Source organism: Protopterus annectens, chromosome 13.part0, assembly GCF_019279795.1.
Source record: "Protopterus annectens isolate FY-2018-M chromosome 13.part0, PAN1.0, whole genome shotgun sequence".
Taxonomy (NCBI): Eukaryota; Metazoa; Chordata; order Ceratodontiformes; family Protopteridae; genus Protopterus; species Protopterus annectens.
This window is the reverse complement of record NC_056747.1, coordinates 617216715-617234134: the sequence shown is the minus strand read 5'-3', so window position 1 is coordinate 617234134 and position 17420 is coordinate 617216715. Positions and strand designations below refer to the sequence as shown.

The following is a 17420-nucleotide window of genomic DNA, read 5'->3' as shown; positions in this document are numbered from 1 at the left end:
TTATATTCATAAAGCAGCAAAGGGTATTCTAAGAACTGGAAATGGAGAAAGAAGATTATGTCAATAGGGATGACTGCAATTAGGGATACAGACAACAAGCAAGAAGGGTCTGGAATTTATTGGAGAAAACTGGCAAAGGAACCAAGGTATTGGGTGCAAATAACTAGAGAGGGAAAGGTAATAGACTGGGAATATGCCAAGACTTTATTTGGACTGCAGCTTAGAAATTGCCTTCCCTATCAAGGATTAACATCAGAGTATAGGCAAAGAGAAAGAACCATGGGGGTGGGGGGTCCTCAACGAAAGACCAGCAATGGTAAAGTTTTTAGTAGAATCTAGAACAGAAACTGCCATTAAAAAAGGAATAATTAGTAGAGTATATAAAATACTGCATGATAACTATGGGGTCCTCAACGAAAGACCAGCAATGGTAAAGTTTTTAGTAGAATCTAGAACAAAGCTGCCATTAAAAAAGGAATAATTAGTAGAGTATATAAAATACTGCATGATAACTATAAGAATCAATCAGAGGAGGTTAGAAAGTATTGGGAAGAGAGACTGGATAAGCAATTCACAAAGAAACAATGGGGGATATATGTATATTTCCCAAATATGCAACAAAATCTAGAATATTTAAGATTTTTGCTTGGAAATGTTTGCATGAATAATTTTATACCCCAGATAGACTCCAGAGAATTTTTCCTCAGGTAGACAGCAAATGTTGGAGGTGTGATGGGGAAGAAACAGGTAATTGGGGACATATTTTCTGGGAGTGTAATCAGTTGGCAGACTTTAAAGATTCCCTGCTGACTGCTCTGTCAGAGATACTGGGTGAGCAAATTGAAGTAACTAGGGAAATTATTTTTCTGAGCTATGTACACAAAGTCAGAATTGCCTAGACACAATAAGGCCTTACGGAGTCTAATTATGGTGGCTGCCAAAAAAGTAATTACTAGAAAATGGAAATCAAATTCTAAACCAACCATACCAGTAGCAGTGAATATAGTAACAGAGATAAAACAACTGGAATTGGGATCATTAAAAAGTGAAGAAGCAAATTTCATAGTAAAAAATGGGAAATGTGGGAACACTACATACATGGGAGGAATGAAGTTTAAAAGAAGGTAGGACTTGAATGAGCTATGTAATGTCTGACTGACAATGACTGATTAGATTGTAAGTGATGTATAATGTTTGCAACTAGGATTATATCAATATGGTTTGTGATGTAAAAATGCTTGCAGCTGGAGTTATGTCAGTATAGTTTGTTTTCATTCATATAAATATACGACTGCCTATGTCATAACTGATAACTTAATAAATATGTCTCTTGTTTAAAAAAAAGAGAGAGAGAGAGAGAGAGAAGAAGACTAAGTTTCCCCAATTGGGATACATATCTGCCCAAGGCAAGTAGAACTGGTAAAGGTCTTGCTTCAGACTAGCGGTGAAAAAGTTCTGAGGTAATTTTCACCCATACATCTTTTACTTACTGCCTTGGTTCACTTTGGTCATGCATTGGATGTACAGTGTGAGAGAAAGACACTGAGGTTTGGCTAGCCTGACCACATATACTGCTGTTCCTGGCAGGATATCCCACTGTTAGTAGTATTGCAACAGTGATCATAGGAAGGATATAAATGTCTCAGCCTAGTAACTTTATTAAATCAGAGACAATTGTCACAAGATTTAAGTGTATGTTCTGCCTTTAAGCAACACAGGATGAGTTATGTCTTAGTTGAAATCTGCCTATCACAAGCATACTGGTTTTTATTACGTGTATGCGTGGTGAGTGTGTGTGTGTGTGTGTGTGTGTGTGTGTGTGTGTGTGTGTGTGTGTGTGTGTGTGCGAGCGCACGCGCGTGCGTGTGGAGGCGGATTACAATATATAATCTCACTATGACATCTGAAGAAAAAAGATGACTGGAATTTGTTTCTTATGTTAAAATGATGGCATTAAGGTGGCACAAAACAGTGCAAAATATTTTTTTCTTAAGCACAAATTAAGAGGCCAGCTGTTTCTCAAAAGGTAAGAAGAACTGAACACAGAAAAGGTATTAGCAACACAGCACATACATAAAAGCCTTGGAGCTAGTGCAACAGCTTTGTGAAGGAAACATGCTTATTAATGGAAAAATCTGGGCAGAATAAAGAAAACAGAGGGCAATTTACCCCAATGTAATGATTAACTGCTATAATGATCTTTGCCAAATAATTTCTTCTCTAAATCTGTATCTCTCAGGTTCCTAACATATGTTTTGAAACAGGATTATGAAATTCGCCCACCTTGCACCATCACTTATAGCCTATATTCTATGGGAGATAAATACAACCTGCAAACAAAATGTCTGCCTTGTATGAAAGCAAGAATCAAGGTAAGATTAAATTATAACGAACACTGCCTTTACAGGTCAGTATACACATCCCAACAAGCGTATTTGTTATCAGCCTATAAACCTTCTCCATCCGCCATCACAGGCAACAAATGGGTAAACGACTAGTTAAACAGAACGTATCTCTTCAGCAGTCAGATGGAAATATATTACCTACTGATTCAAAACATTATTACACTATCCTGAAATCAGTTCTATACCAACAGACTAATTAAGCTGAACTTTCAGTGAAGCAACTTAAAATGGTTCTGAAAAGATTTACTCACCTGCCCAAACAGAATTCATTTTCTTTGCCCAAGTCTGGGAACTGATTTTTGGAATGCTTGACTGTAACCTGTTTGATACATAACAATACCATCATAATGACTCACACATTAACTGTACTGCAAAACAAACTACAGCATCATTCAAACTGCAGTAAAAGCAACACGGAATTTCAAAGTAAATTTGCAGAAGAGTTTCCTTAACAACAGAAATGCTACAAAAATTAACATATACAAAATTCTAATCATCACATCTGACCCCAAAAGCGCATTTTCAGGTCTAACCCACAACAGAACAAATACACAAACTTGCAAAAATAAGTGATCTGTACAGTACATGTAACAGGAAAATAAATGAACACATACAAGCAAAGGGAATACAAAGTACTAGGTAGGTAACAATTCATTAACTGCATGTAGGTTTCTCTGTTATAAATAGTAATATGGATAGCAATGCAGATAATTTACTCAAAAGTACTTATATTCCATATATACAGTCAAAGAAATTCACAAATGCAAGCTATCAAAATATACATTCTCCATATAACTATTTCTTTAAATAAGTACATACGAATTGCTGTTGTTGGGCAGCTGCAGAATATATTGCCAGTGAAAATCTCTATGCAGTTGCAGAAGTATTTGGGTCATTTACCTCTCTTAACATTCAGGGATTCGCCATTACACAACCTTGAAATATATAATGTAAAAACTTTCTCCATTAATTTGTTTTTTCTTCCAAATACCCAATCCAGCCTTCTAATGGCCACTTATTCTGAAGCCACCCAACAACAGCAATCCTTCAATGATTTTGGAGAAATCTTCCCAGTCCATTCTATACCATGTGAAGATGATTACATCCAAATACTGCAAGAAAGAGCTTGCATGCATTGCTAAATGCATCATCACAGTTCTGTAAGTGCATTCTGGGATACGAAACTTATGATCTTAGTCTGAAAAGTAGTCTCTTTTTCCAGAAAGAGCAGATAGGAACGGGAGGTTGAAATTTAATTGCTGTGGACATTACTTATTTCATTTCAATCAAACAAACAGCTGAGCTGCAACTATCCAGAATATGATAATTCTAAGGATGGGAGTTGCAGAACTACTCTACATGAAAGCAAAGGAATATTACAAAATGAAAAGTTATTGATATTCACAAATATGCATACTGATTGGACAGGGCAATCATCATGCATATTGTAAATCAAGCATTCCTCCCAGGAAGAAGTCTGTTTGCTGAAGGAGAATTCAGCAGTTGGAATAATAACAGCACTATCAGCCAGAAAAGTCGGAACAACACAACCCCATGTAGTAAAAAAAGAAAAGAAAAAGAATAAGACAAACTCCTTGCTTCAGAAAATCCTTCCTATGTTACATCCAGGAGACAGAAGAGGAAGCCTATAGTGCCATCATACAATGATATTATTTAAAAAAGTAAGTAACTTCTTTCGCAAATAATGTCGCTATGTAATTGTGCAATTACAATAATGTAGTCCAATATGGAGGTAAAGAAGGATTTACCCACATTTGGCTTTGCTTGATCACTTGTTTTTACCCTCAAGTTCAACCTACACTAATAATGTATAAATCCTGCATTACTCCCACCCTGACCAATGAGCACTCTTGCTTTGGGTTATGACCAAACCAGAGACACTCAAATACCTTAACACTGAAGAGTGTATGAACTACCAAGATGGATGCACATTGAGTAACAGCTTAATTCTAGCTATCCCAGTCATACCTCTCAACCTGGAAATATCAGAAAACCGGACAAACGACCACAGAAAATGGGCACAAATCTGCATGCTGAGTAGCATAAATTTGCATACATAACTATGTAAATGTAACCCCACCCACTCCAGTGGAATTGTGGGATACCAACTTTCAAACTCAAATTGAAGAACAGACAACCAAAATATGGCCCCAGCCCAGACCCTGTAGTAAATGGTAACCATTTTTTTAATGTGTAGCAATGATGTTCACTGGGAATGGAGAACATGAACATTAGGATTTTGTTTTGGTGAGTTGCAGTATGTAGGTTTTGTGGTAAAAGTAGGGCATTTAATGGTATGCAATATTCGAATCTTAGCAAAAGGATATTATAGTTTGCTAATACCTCCAAAAGTCATTATCCACAGCCTACTGATCAGTGGTACAGCTTGAGATTGTGCCACCTGGGACTGTCTTTGAGTTTGCCGCCCTTTCCCCCTCACAAATTAATGGTCGAATGGGGCCCCCCATACATACCCCCCCCGTAACCATTCTAATGTCCTATTATTTGGCAAACATTGTGATGTGTGTACTGCTTTACTTCTACAATGATTATTTGGATTTCATTTAAAACTTTTATTTTACATTTTACAGCACAAACACTAACAGACATCTGCTAAACAAAGCAATACAGTCTTACAATGAAAATAGACTTAGCATTAAAACTTCTCTTCCCTTGAAACGGACATTCATTGAAACAGCATTGAAACGAACATTCAAAGAAAATGCATCTGGCCAGTGGAGGATAAAGATTACCTTCGGGCTATTTTCATATCATAGGCCCCTACATGTGTTCTTTGATACACCTTTCTGACTGTATTAAATTACTTTCCTTGTATAATATAGCACACTTGTTAGAGCGCATTTTTAATTTATTGTTTTGAACATTTTTCCAGTAAGCAGTGAAACAAAATGCATGAACCAATAATGACAAAACTGCCCAATTCAGAACATTTCCATCATAAAAGTCTACTCAAATTTCTACACTCCACCAGTATCAGTAAATATGCACAATCTCTGCAGAACTAAAAGTCATCTAAATAATTTCACATTAAAGAGATCTGTAAGATCTGTAACTAATGAAGAAGTTGCTGCTAGCAAACAACTTAATATTTCATTGTTTCATCTACAAATAAAGTGCATGTTGTCCTTGAGGAATAAATTGCCCATGTTACATTAAATAAATGATAAGCTAGTAATATTGTAATAGGGAATGGATGTCAAACTGATAACAGGTTCATAATTACTAGGTATCTCAGACAAAAATGACATTCTCAGGACTGCAGCATCCACCCCCTTTAAAAGTACAACACAGTACAGTATCAGCAATCCATCTACATACTGTGGGAGTAGAACTCACAGCCTTCTGCATCAAAAGCAAGTATTCATACTGTTGTGCTACTAACACAAACAGACTTGACATAAGCAGTGACAGCCTTCTGCATCAAAGCCAAGTATTCTACCTGTTGTGCTAATAACAACACAAACAGATTTGACATAAGCAGTGACAGCCTTCTGCATCAAAAAGCAAGTATTCTACCTGTTGTGCTACTAACAGCACAAACAGACCTGACATAAGCAGTGCTGCTAGTAGCACAACAGGTAGAAGCAGCACTAAACTTCTTTCCCCCTAAAGAACTATGCAGCACAAGAAATCTGGAAAAAGCCAACATTTATTGGGGGGGCTACAATCACAAAACCAGGGACATATTTTAAACATTGCTTGCATAATCTTAGAAAAGTTGTTAGAATAAAATGCTTTGTGTTACCATGCTTTTCCTGAAAGATAGGAAGACTGAAACGTAAATGGCTATTATTATTTAGTGAATTCAATTCTCACTGATTTGCCAGAAAACCACAAATTTAAAGAGGAACAGACCAAACGTATGAGCAAAACATTCCACACATTCTGTAAAACTCTGGACAGTTGAGAACTATGGTGAACTCTTTGAATCACAAGTGGTGGCATGAGTAGTGAATTTAGGCTCTTGCTCCTTGTACCTAAGGTACAGGGTTTGTTTCTGAGTAACTGTAACCATCAGTTATATCTAACTGGGGCATTTTCTCACACAGACACACACACACACACACACACACACACACACACACACACACACACACACACACACACACTCTTTTATTAAAGCAGTACTTTCTAAAAGTAAATGCACACACACTTGTTAAAGTGGTATTTTCTCAAAGTAAATACGTTAAGCACTAATCACAGTTGTTAAAGCAGTAGTTTCTCAAAGTAAATATGTTAAGCACAGTGTTTCCACACACCCACCTGTAAAGTAATTATTGCCATTGAGCGAAAGCACTCACAGTTAAGTTGCAGTTTCTGCAACCATTAATTCTCTTCTCTCTCACACACACACACACACACACACACACACACACACACACACACACACACACACACACACACACACACACAAAACCTGCACAGTAATTTCTGACAGTTAAGTTGTCGGTTTCTCAAAAGTACTGTCTGCAACTGAGTTGTTAAACCAGTAGTTTCTCCTGCCGTTTCTCAAAGTAAATAAGTTAAGCATAGTGTCTCCACAGACCCACCTGTAAAGCATTTCCTGCCATTAAGTGAAAGCACTTACAGTTAAGTTGCCATTTCTCAAAAGTACTGACTGCAGCTGTTATGAATCACACTCCTGCCATTTCTGCTAAGTAAAAGTGTTTCTACTGCTGTTTCCCTAAAACCCTGCAGCCGTTAATTCTCTTGCATGCACATATAAATTGAGGAGGAGGAAGCTTGCTGCCATTAATTCTCTCACACAGGCACACACACACAGCATTGATCCATTTCCGAAAGTACTGCCTGTCATTAAGTCAAAGCACATTAATCACAGTTGTTAAAGTAGTTTCTCCTGCCGTTTCTCAATGTAAATAAGTTAAGCACAGTTTCTCCACACACCCACCAGTGAAGTAATTCCTGCCATTAAGTAAAAGCAGAAAGCACTTACAGTTAAGTTGCCATTTCTCAAAAGTACTGGCTGCAGCCTGCAGCTGTTAAGCACCTATGAATCACACTCCTGTCGTTTCTCTATCACACACAAATGCCTGGTGTTAAGTAAATGTGTTCTACTGCTGTTTCTCTAAAAGCCTGCAGGTCTTAATTTTTTCGCATCATGCACATATAAGTTTAGGAGGAAGAGGACGCCTGCAGCTGTTAATTCTCTCGCACGCACATATAGGTTCATAGGTTAGTACTAAGCTAACTGCCCTTGCAAGCCATTTTAAGCATAGCCAATTATCCCTTGTGAGACTCAAACCCTGCACCTTGTGTTTGTAAGGCAAACACCTTAACCATTAGGCCACCCCCCAGAAGGTGGAAGCCTGCAGCTGTTAAGTAAAATAAGTGTTTCTCTCCCATGCAGCCACGCACATATAAGTTTAGTTTACATAACATTTTTTACCTGGAGGAGGAGCCGGGGAAGAAAGACGTGCTGTCCACTTGCCTGACCACAAACCGGCCAGCAGATGCTGACATTATCGATCATGCCCTGCACGTGATGACATTAGGAGTAAAACTTTCAAAAAAACTCCCCCCAGGAAATCCGAAAATTAAAGGGGCCAAGTGGGAATTCGCGGCACCCCAATGTTTTGCCCTCAAAACTGGTGTTTACGGAGAAATTCGGTACAGTTGAGAGGTATGTTCCCAGTGTGAAAACAGAAACTTAGCAGAGCCCAGCAAACTTGTGTTTATGGGTAACTTTCAGTAACTGGCTAGTAAGTGTACTGCCTGGATGCCACGAAAAAAGAAATACAGAGGACCTAGAAAACCTCCGCTACAAAAGAGAGGAAGAAACACTCAATGGGGAAAGTTCTGCAGCTGTTCGGCAAAAAAGTAATGCAATCTCCAGACATGAATTCCAGTAACCTACAGGAAGATATAATACAACTGCACACAGACCTGGTTAAAATAAAAGAAACACTGATGGAGTACATCAACACAAACAACAAAAAGGCTGCAAAAAATGGAAGAACCTTTAAACACATATTCAGATGACGTGATAAAGCTACAAAACCCAGAGCTTGAAATGAAGAAAAGGCTGGCTGAATATGAGACTGTTCAGGAAGAGATGTTTGAAAAATTAATACACTTAGAGGAGAGAGCACATAGGGAAAACTGGAGATTTTCAGCTATACCAGAGATGCTGGAAGGAACAGACTGCATTCATTTTATGAAAGCACAAATAAGCAACTGGACTGGTATTCCACAACAGGAGTAGTAAATTGAAAGGGCACATCATGTGTATGCTCCAAACCTGGCTATGAGAAAGCAACCTAGACCTTTAATACTAAAGATGCAATCCTAAAAGCACAAAGAGTTGATTCTGTAAAAACCATGGCAGAAAGACTAAAAGTACTAAAAGTGGGAGAAAACAGAGTGTTTGTAGAGAATGATTACTCAATGTACACCATACAGAAAAGGAGAAAATGTATTCCACTATGCAGCGACTGTCGAGCTGCAGGTCTGAGATTCAAACTGCTGTACCCAGCTGCCTTAAAGGTATTCTTCCTTGGAGGGACAAAATCGTTTTTTGATGAAGTACATGCTAAGGAGGAAATACAATATTTTGTCCAACAAAATGTAAGCTGTAAAACTGAAAGAGATTCTGCTTCTTGATCTTCTAGTAATAAAGACCACAGAGAGACTCCAGCTGTGAAACCTTATCCAATGTTTAAATGGAAAATGTTGGAGAGAAGGATGGAAACAAGAGAGTTGACTAGAAGAATCCAGAGTATGCTGGAAATGAAGCACAGACAGGATTTGGGGCACAGAGATGAACAGGAATAAAACCAGTAACTTAATGTGGGCTTACAATGCAATAATTATAGGTTCATAGGTTGGTACTAGGCTATCAGCCCTAGGGCCTATACAAGCCTAGCCATAACAATTCCCTGGCTATTTCTTCCCACATTATTTACATGGCAGAAGAAAATCTGGAAATATTGGACTTTTTCAGAATTTGCTGTACTTCATGTTGGGAAGAGGAGGGAGAAAGTTAACTTTAAGTAAAGATTTTTTTTTCTTTACTAGTACTACTTTTGTGGTGGGTGGTTTTCCTTACATTCTATAAAGTAAAGTTTTCTCAGTTATTTTTAAGTATAATAGGGATTGTAAACAGGTTCTGCTGTTCTTCTTTCTTTTCTTTCTCCCTTCCTCTCTTTCTTCTTGTTCAGTTTTAAGAAATACAGACAATGCAATGTAAAAGAAAAAAAGCCTCGTTAAAAAAGCATGACAAGTGAAAAATTAACATGCTTTTACTCATTCTTGAATAGGGGACTGACTGGATTAAAGACTTTAAATTGATTTGGTAACACATTTTAAGACACAGCAAGTAAATGAAAAAGAATATTGAATATTATGAGTATTTTTTTTAGCAAATACACGTGAGCTTAGCAATTTTGCAGCTGGTCTTCATGATTCCATGGAGACAATCTGATAGTGAGAAACTGGCTGCCTGGTTCTCATGTCTCCATGGAGACAATCTGATAAAGAGAAATTGGCTACAGTTTGGTGGAGAGTGATTGGCTGAGGGAAAAAAAAGAGACACTAGCTAGAACATAATGTTCTCTGAATGCATTCAGCAGTTTTCCCAGCTGGGAGAGTTACAAAGCTAAGACAATATCAATTAGTAATTAGACGCACAGGCTGCACCAAGCATTTTATCATGCATAGCCCTTCATTTAGGTTGACTCAAGTCTGTCAGTGTGACTGTCAACTTGGGACTTTTGTTCATTTTAGGAGTGAAAAACTCCTATATTTGAAGATGTACATAGTTTTGTCTGTTAGTATTAAGTTAATAGGTTTTTTTAGGGGGTATTTTTTTTGTTTGAGGGCTTTCAATAAAACAAAAACTTTTGTAAGATGTGACATAGGCTCAAACGGAAATGACAAGAAACAACCATATAAAAGTTCAACCTGCCAAACAGTATACACACGCATGTAACACAAAAGCTGGAACTAGACATTTAACAAAAAAAGGTGTTACACATATAAGGTGGGAATAATAACTTTTTAATGCAATGATGCTCTTTGTAATGCCTTTAACTGTCTGTTGTCTCACAGATAAATACAAAAAAGAAACAGTAGTGAACTATATTAAAAATGTAGATTGCAAATAGCTGTTACACAAGATACACTTAGAAAGAACTGAACATGTGAATTTGATAAAGAGAGGGCTTCAGGATGGTTATTCGGCAAAATACCTGGACAAAGGAAAAGAGAAGTACTTATATTAATTGCAAGAGGAGCTCCAGTAGTGATAGAAGAGGATAAAAAAGATAATACCGCCAGATTTGTACTAATAAGGGGCTACTGGCAAGGGAGGAGGATTATACTGGCATGTACTTATAGTCCACCTAAAACTGCTATAATGGAGCTTTAGAAAATTCTGGGAGAAATAATCAGTTTTCAGCAAGTAATTTTACTTATAGGTGGGGAGTGGAATGTGATTTGAAGCAGTGAAGATATGTCTATGTGGCCCAGAAGGGAAAATATAACAAAAGAAGGTAGATTTTTGAAGAAATTTATTAAAATATTCAGCAAGCAACATGTGAAATCAGTAATAAAAGTTCAGAGTGAATTTATAACAGCCTAAAATATAAAAACTGGGCTAAACTAGACATAATTTGCATTTCACAGGAACATGTGCATTTAATTGAAGGTCTTGATATGTACCCAATAACTATTTAAAATCATCTGCCAATAATACCTAAATAAAAACACAGGGTAATGAAACTAAAATAAGACAACGGTGCTTTCCCATTTATCTGCTGAAAAGACAGAAATTTAAGGAGTGGGTAGTGGAGATTATACAGGAGCTGTTAGGATAGAAATTTCTCATGAAAATATTGCTAGGGATTGGGATAAAATTAAGCTGGAGTTTAAAAATAGGGTGGAAATAAAAGAAAGGGAGTTATGCGTAAAAAGTAACAAGAATTATTTAGAGGGACTGACATCTGATAAAGTACTGCAGAATAAGGGGAATCTCATAAAACAAGAGGAGGATCAACTGCAGAATGCTAAGCAGAAAATAAGGGATTACCTCAATAATAATCCAAAGTTTATAAAGATTGCTGTTAAGCAACTGTTTTCTGATAACAACACTAGAGTACAAAAACTTTTAGAACAATGACTCAAGCAACAAAAAGTAGAAAGGGCTGTCGCCAAGCTTAAGGAGCCTATAACATGGACGTAACAAGAGATCCTGTAAGAGGTATTAGAAATATTTTGGAAACTCTACGAAAGTCTGTATAAAGCAGAGAAATATGGAAATCAAGAAAAGTTAAAAATTGAAATGACTATGGAAGAATTACACATGCCAGGGTTAGAGGAAGATGAGGTTCAATTACTAATGGTTAGGATAGCAGGAGCTGAGATAAAAATTGTGATGTATAACCAATCTGCAGGAAAGTCTCCAGGAATAGATGGTATTCTTGTGGAAGTTTGGAAGCTAGGAGGAAAAAAATGATAAAGGTCTAGAAGGTTTTGTTTAACAGTATTTTAAGAGGAGGAGAAGTACCAACATCCTGGAAGAAAGCAGTGGTAGCTGTAATACCAAAAGAGGGTAAACCTCCATCACACCCAACTTCACATCAGCCCATTTCAATACTAAACTATGATTATAAAGAAGAAAATGTGTATGTATCTGCACCAAAACACGGCGCTTTGTTGGAATGGAGAATGACACAGCAGGAACAAAACAGAAATAAAATCCAGGCATTTATTCACTAATCAATAATCCAAGTGCAAGTAACAAATAGACAAAAGTGCTTTCACTAATATACTAGCTTCTTCACCATTATTATAAAGTGATCATGTCTATAATGGCTAAAGGAATGACAAAAGTAATGACAAAATTGATAGCTGTGGATCTATGTGGTTTTGTGGAGGAGAGGCAAACATTTGACAACATTAACAGAACACTGATGATCTAAAAAGAAGCAGAATGTAAGAAAATGCCATTGCTGTTGGTGGGTCTTCATTCAGGCAGAGAAAGCATTTTACAGAGTATGCTGTGAATTTATGAGCAGGGCAATGGAAGCATTTGCATTTCCTGAAAAAATGATAATGTTGATTAGGAGGATATGTGAGGGATTGGAGGTGAAAATTAAAGTAGGTGGGGTCCCTTCTGATAAATTCTACTTGAGCAGAAGAACCAGACAGGGGTGCCCTCTTTTCCCATTGTTATTTGCATTATATTTCGAACCAGTGGCAAAGAAAATAAGGGACTCAGAAATTCAAGGATATAATTGGTATGGTAGTCAAGAAAAGCTGGCTCTATTTGCAGATTATATATATATATATATATATATATATATATATATATATATATATATATATATAACAAAAGCAGAATGGGATGTTACAGTGTTGTGCAATATTTTGAGACAGTTTTGGGATACAAAATTAATGAAGCTAAAACAAAGGCAGCAGTAGTAAATTATGTACTCACATATGAAAAGGTTCAGCAATATCCTTATTTATGGGGACGTGATAAAATGTTATTTCGGAGCTTGGATTAAAATTATTCTGGTATGGCAGCTAAGGATTTGTGGAAAAAGACTAAACAAAAGATAATACAAAAAGTGAGAAAATGGAAGCTTTGTTATTTGGATATGGATAGTAAGATACAAGCAGTCAAAATGTTTTAGCCTCTTTAGTCTTATATCTTATACACAGGTCAGGTATATTTTATCAACCAAATGAAAAGTTGTGGATAGCAATTAATACAGAGCTGAAGCACTTTATCTGGGAGGGGAAGATGGCAAGAGTCAAGTGGGATAAGCTGATTCTTCCAGTAGAACAGGGCAGACAGGAATTACCCAATTTGAAGGGGTATTTCAGAGCTACACAATTAAGACTCATATATACAGCACAAGCAGAAAACTATAATTCAAAGTATTAAGGGATGATGTTGAAATGGGGGGAAGCTCAAGAAACAAGGAGAGACTAGGATTTTGGATGCAGGCCTTTAAGGAGAATAACAATAATCATACAGAATATTACATCCATAAAGTAGCAGAAAGTATTCTAAAAACTAAGCCAACACGGGAATGGAGAAAGGAGATTCTGACTATAGGAATGACTGCAATTAGGGATACAGACAATATGCAAGAAGGGGCTGGAATTTACTGGAGAAAACTGGCAAAGGAACCAAGGTATTGGGAGCAAATAACTAGAAAAGGAAAGGTGACTGAATGTAAAGATGCCAATAATTTATTTGGACTGCAGGTTAGAAATTGCCTTCCCTATCAAGGATTGATATCAGAGAGATGTAATATTGTCTTACAATTTTTTTTAGCATCGATAATAGATTTTTTAAACAAAATAAAGGTGAGGCTATGGGGGACAGCTATGGGCCTGTGCTATGTCAATTTGTTCATGACTAGTTGGGAAAGAGAATTTATTTTTAATTCTACATTTGCTAGCAATATTTATTTTTTACAAACGCTTTACTGATGATTTGTTTATTTTATGGGAAGGTTCTGAGTCGAATTGTTGAAATTATGTGAATATTTAAATTCTGTTACAAGCTATTTAAAGTTTTCTTTTAATAGAAGTAGAATTAGTGTGAATTACATGGATCTTACGGTGTACAAGAAAGGGGGGAATCTTGGATAAAAATTTTAAAAAAGATGTCCAGAGTAACAGCTACTTGGAATATAGCAGTCTACATAGTGTGAGCTTGAAAAATAATATTGTGTTTGGTCAGCTTGATAGAATAAATAGACCACTGACGAAGTTGAGTATTTTTTGGAAGAATGTGAGATGTTAAGAAAAAAGTTTTTAATCAGGGGTTACACCCTATTGGGGTAATAAGTGAAGCAATAGATAAAATTAAAGTTGTGATGAAGAAAGGGACAATAAAGGATGTTGAAAGAAATAATGAAAGAGTAGATTATAATCTGAGTTGTACATTGGAAAATTCAGTAGATATGTACAGTATTAAGGAGATCATCACAAATAATTGGAAATTTTTGAAGAATTTCCAAGAGTTAGGTGCTTTTTTATATGAGAGTCTTACTTTTGTCACAAAAAGAGGGAAAAGTCTTAAGGATTTTTTAGAAACCAAAAAATTTAATACTCCTATTGCTTATAATGGGATGTCAAGATGTAAAGACTGCAGTTATTGTAAGTTTTTGGTACTGGGGAACAAAATAGTAGTAAAGGCTTGGGACTTTACTATTAATATCAAGGGGAATTACAATTGCAAGTCTAAATTAATTGTGTATCTAGTATTATGTAATTCTTGCAATGAATTTTACATAGGAAGAACTATACGTAGCTTCCATCGCAGAACTTATGAGCACCAAAGGGCAGTTGAAAAACTGGCTGTAACTAATGCCCTAGCAAGACATGTTGTTAACTGTCAAAACAGAGTTAAAGTGGGTTTTAGTTTTACTGTTATTGACCAAGTTTTAAATGCAGACGAGATGGGATGCAGAAGGTGATTTAAACTGGAAAGAATATGCTTAGCAAGTGAGGCTAAACACAGGTGCAGATCCAAGTATGAATGATATTGAAAACTTTAATGCAGTGTTATGTAAGAAAGGGTTAAAACAATGCTAATGGTTTAGGTCATGTGACTTGAACAAACTATAAATGTGAATTTTGTATGTGTGACAACCAGGTATGAAGAAGATCTTTGTGAATGAAAGCGCTTACCGGTTGTTTTTTGTTTTAATAAATATTGAGTGTTTTATTGTCATTCAAACTGCGTATTGGATTTATTACAATTGATATCAGAGTATAGGCAAAGAGAAGGAAATGGGGGGGTCCTAAACGAAAGACCACCACTGGTAGAGGTTTTAGTAGAATCTAGAACACAAGCTGCCATTAAAAAGGAGTAATTAGTACAGCATATAAAATATTGCATGATAACGATAAGAATCAATCAAAGGAGGTTAGAAAGGATTGGGAAGAGAGATAAGCAATTCACAAAGAGAGATTAGATAAGCAATTCACAAAGGAACAATGGGAGGATATATGCATGTCTCCCAAATATTCAACAAAATCTAGATTTTTGCTTGCAAATGTTTACATAGATATTTTTATACCGCAAATAGACTCCAGAGAATTTTTCATCAGGTAGATACCAAATGTTGGAGGTGTGATGGGGAAGAAAGAGGTAAATGGGAACATATTTTCTGGGAGTGCAGTGAGTTGGTGGACTTTAAGGATTCCCTGTGGGATGCACCGTCGGAGATACTGGGTAGGCAGACTGGTGTGATGAGGGACATGATTCTTCTGAGCTATGATACAGAATTGGAATTGCCTAGACATGGTAAGGCCTTGCTGTCTCTAATTACGGTGGCTGCCAAAAAAGCAATTACTAGAAAATGGAAATCAAAATCTAAACCAACTATATTAGAAGCAGTGAATATAGTAACAGAGATAAAACAACTGGAATTGAGATCTTTAGAAAAAGGTAGGAGCAAACTACACAGGAAAAAATGGGAATTGTGGGAACAATACATACAGAAGAGGAATGAGGTTTAAAAGAAGGCAGGACTTATATGAGCTATATAATGTTTGACTGAAGATGACTGGGTAGATTATAAGTGATGTATAATGTCTGCAACTGGGAAGTGTATCAGTATGGTTTGTAACGTAAAATGCTTGCACATAGGATTGTGTCACTGTGGTTTGTTTTCATTGATATAAATGTATGATTGCTTATTTTGTAAGTGATGGTTTAATACAGATGTTTCTTGTTTAAAAAAAGGGGCAGGAATTGAATAAGTTATGTAATGTTACTTAAATTATATGATGTATAGCAATATATCTGATGCATAATGCTTCTTAATTTTAACTTGTTAATACAGTTTGATTACTTTTAAATAAAAGTAAATGTGCCTCTGTCACAAGTGATAACACATTAAAGGTGTTTTAAAAAAACAGTGAAAAGCATAAGAACAGTTATGAAGAGAAGCAGCTCCAGGTTCATAATTATTGTACACTTTTAGAATGACTCCACCATACTATTAACTAATGATACCTATACCTAGGCAATGCTTCTCAAAAGGCAAATGTCAACAGTTACAATTCACCAGCTTTCTGCAAATTACCTTTCTATACAATAGGCAGACAGCCACAATCTTACGAGATAGAATAATAAACTTCTAGACTTAAAAGAAGTTAAACAATACAGTTTAAAATTAGAACATAAACAAATACACAACTACACAGAGAAATATCAAGTGAACATTTTCAAGAAATGGACTGTATACATGAACATAGCTGTAATCTATCTACCTGTGAGTTCTATGACCTCTTAGCAGCTGCAAAAGACTGGTAAAATATATCACTGACTCTGGTCAGCAAGTTGTTTCTTTTCTTATTTACAAGTCCAAGTAGAGATTTTATTCAATGCCCCAAGGCTTGCTAAAATCCAAGAAACCTTCAGATAAGAAAGCAAAGCACAGACTGGCTAGATCAAGTGCACATCATTTTAACAACTCTATAAGATGTCCAGGAAAAAAGTCAGTACTGGTGAATACTTAGTACACCCCACTTACACAACTCCCCTTTCTGTATTAAGTAAATAAGTCATGATCCTTTACTTTATGATGGGTCAAAGTTTAAAATGCAAACAATTTCTCCAAATGCAGTTTTTAGATATTCAAAGAAGCTGCTTATACAATCATAAAGGTTCTAACTCTACATGATTTTGATAGGAATTAGCAATGTAAGGAGTTGTGTGCATGTTTAAGAGTGTGTGTGTCTTCATCTGACAATCTGCATGTATGTCTGTCTCAGTGTCTGTGTACAAATAAATTTCACTTTTCAAAGCTCTTTCGCATTTCTGCAGAAAAAAAATTATTACTTGTTCTGTGTAGCTTGTTAAAATTCACATTTTTGCTACAAGTTTTAAACAGCTTTTCACACTTTTACCTATTTCTAAACTTCAAATGAGTTTTTCTCTCACACAAAAAATGTGGTTTAGATTAAAGTTAACTTCCCTTAATA

General features: G+C 36.2%; 1 protein-coding gene across 3 annotated transcripts in view; it reads right to left on the bottom strand.

The window, feature by feature from the left end:
* The window catches only part of TEX14 (testis expressed 14, intercellular bridge forming factor), a 3435352-nt gene that overhangs the window by 1548061 nt on the left and 1869871 nt on the right, over nt 1-17420 (bottom strand). For all 3 annotated transcript variants that reach the window (XM_044054283.1, XM_044054282.1, XM_044054281.1), the window contains one exon: nt 2657-2724. In XM_044054283.1, the coding sequence (XP_043910218.1) occupies nt 2657-2724 (68 nt within the window). The remainder of the gene's footprint in view (nt 1-2656; nt 2725-17420) is intronic.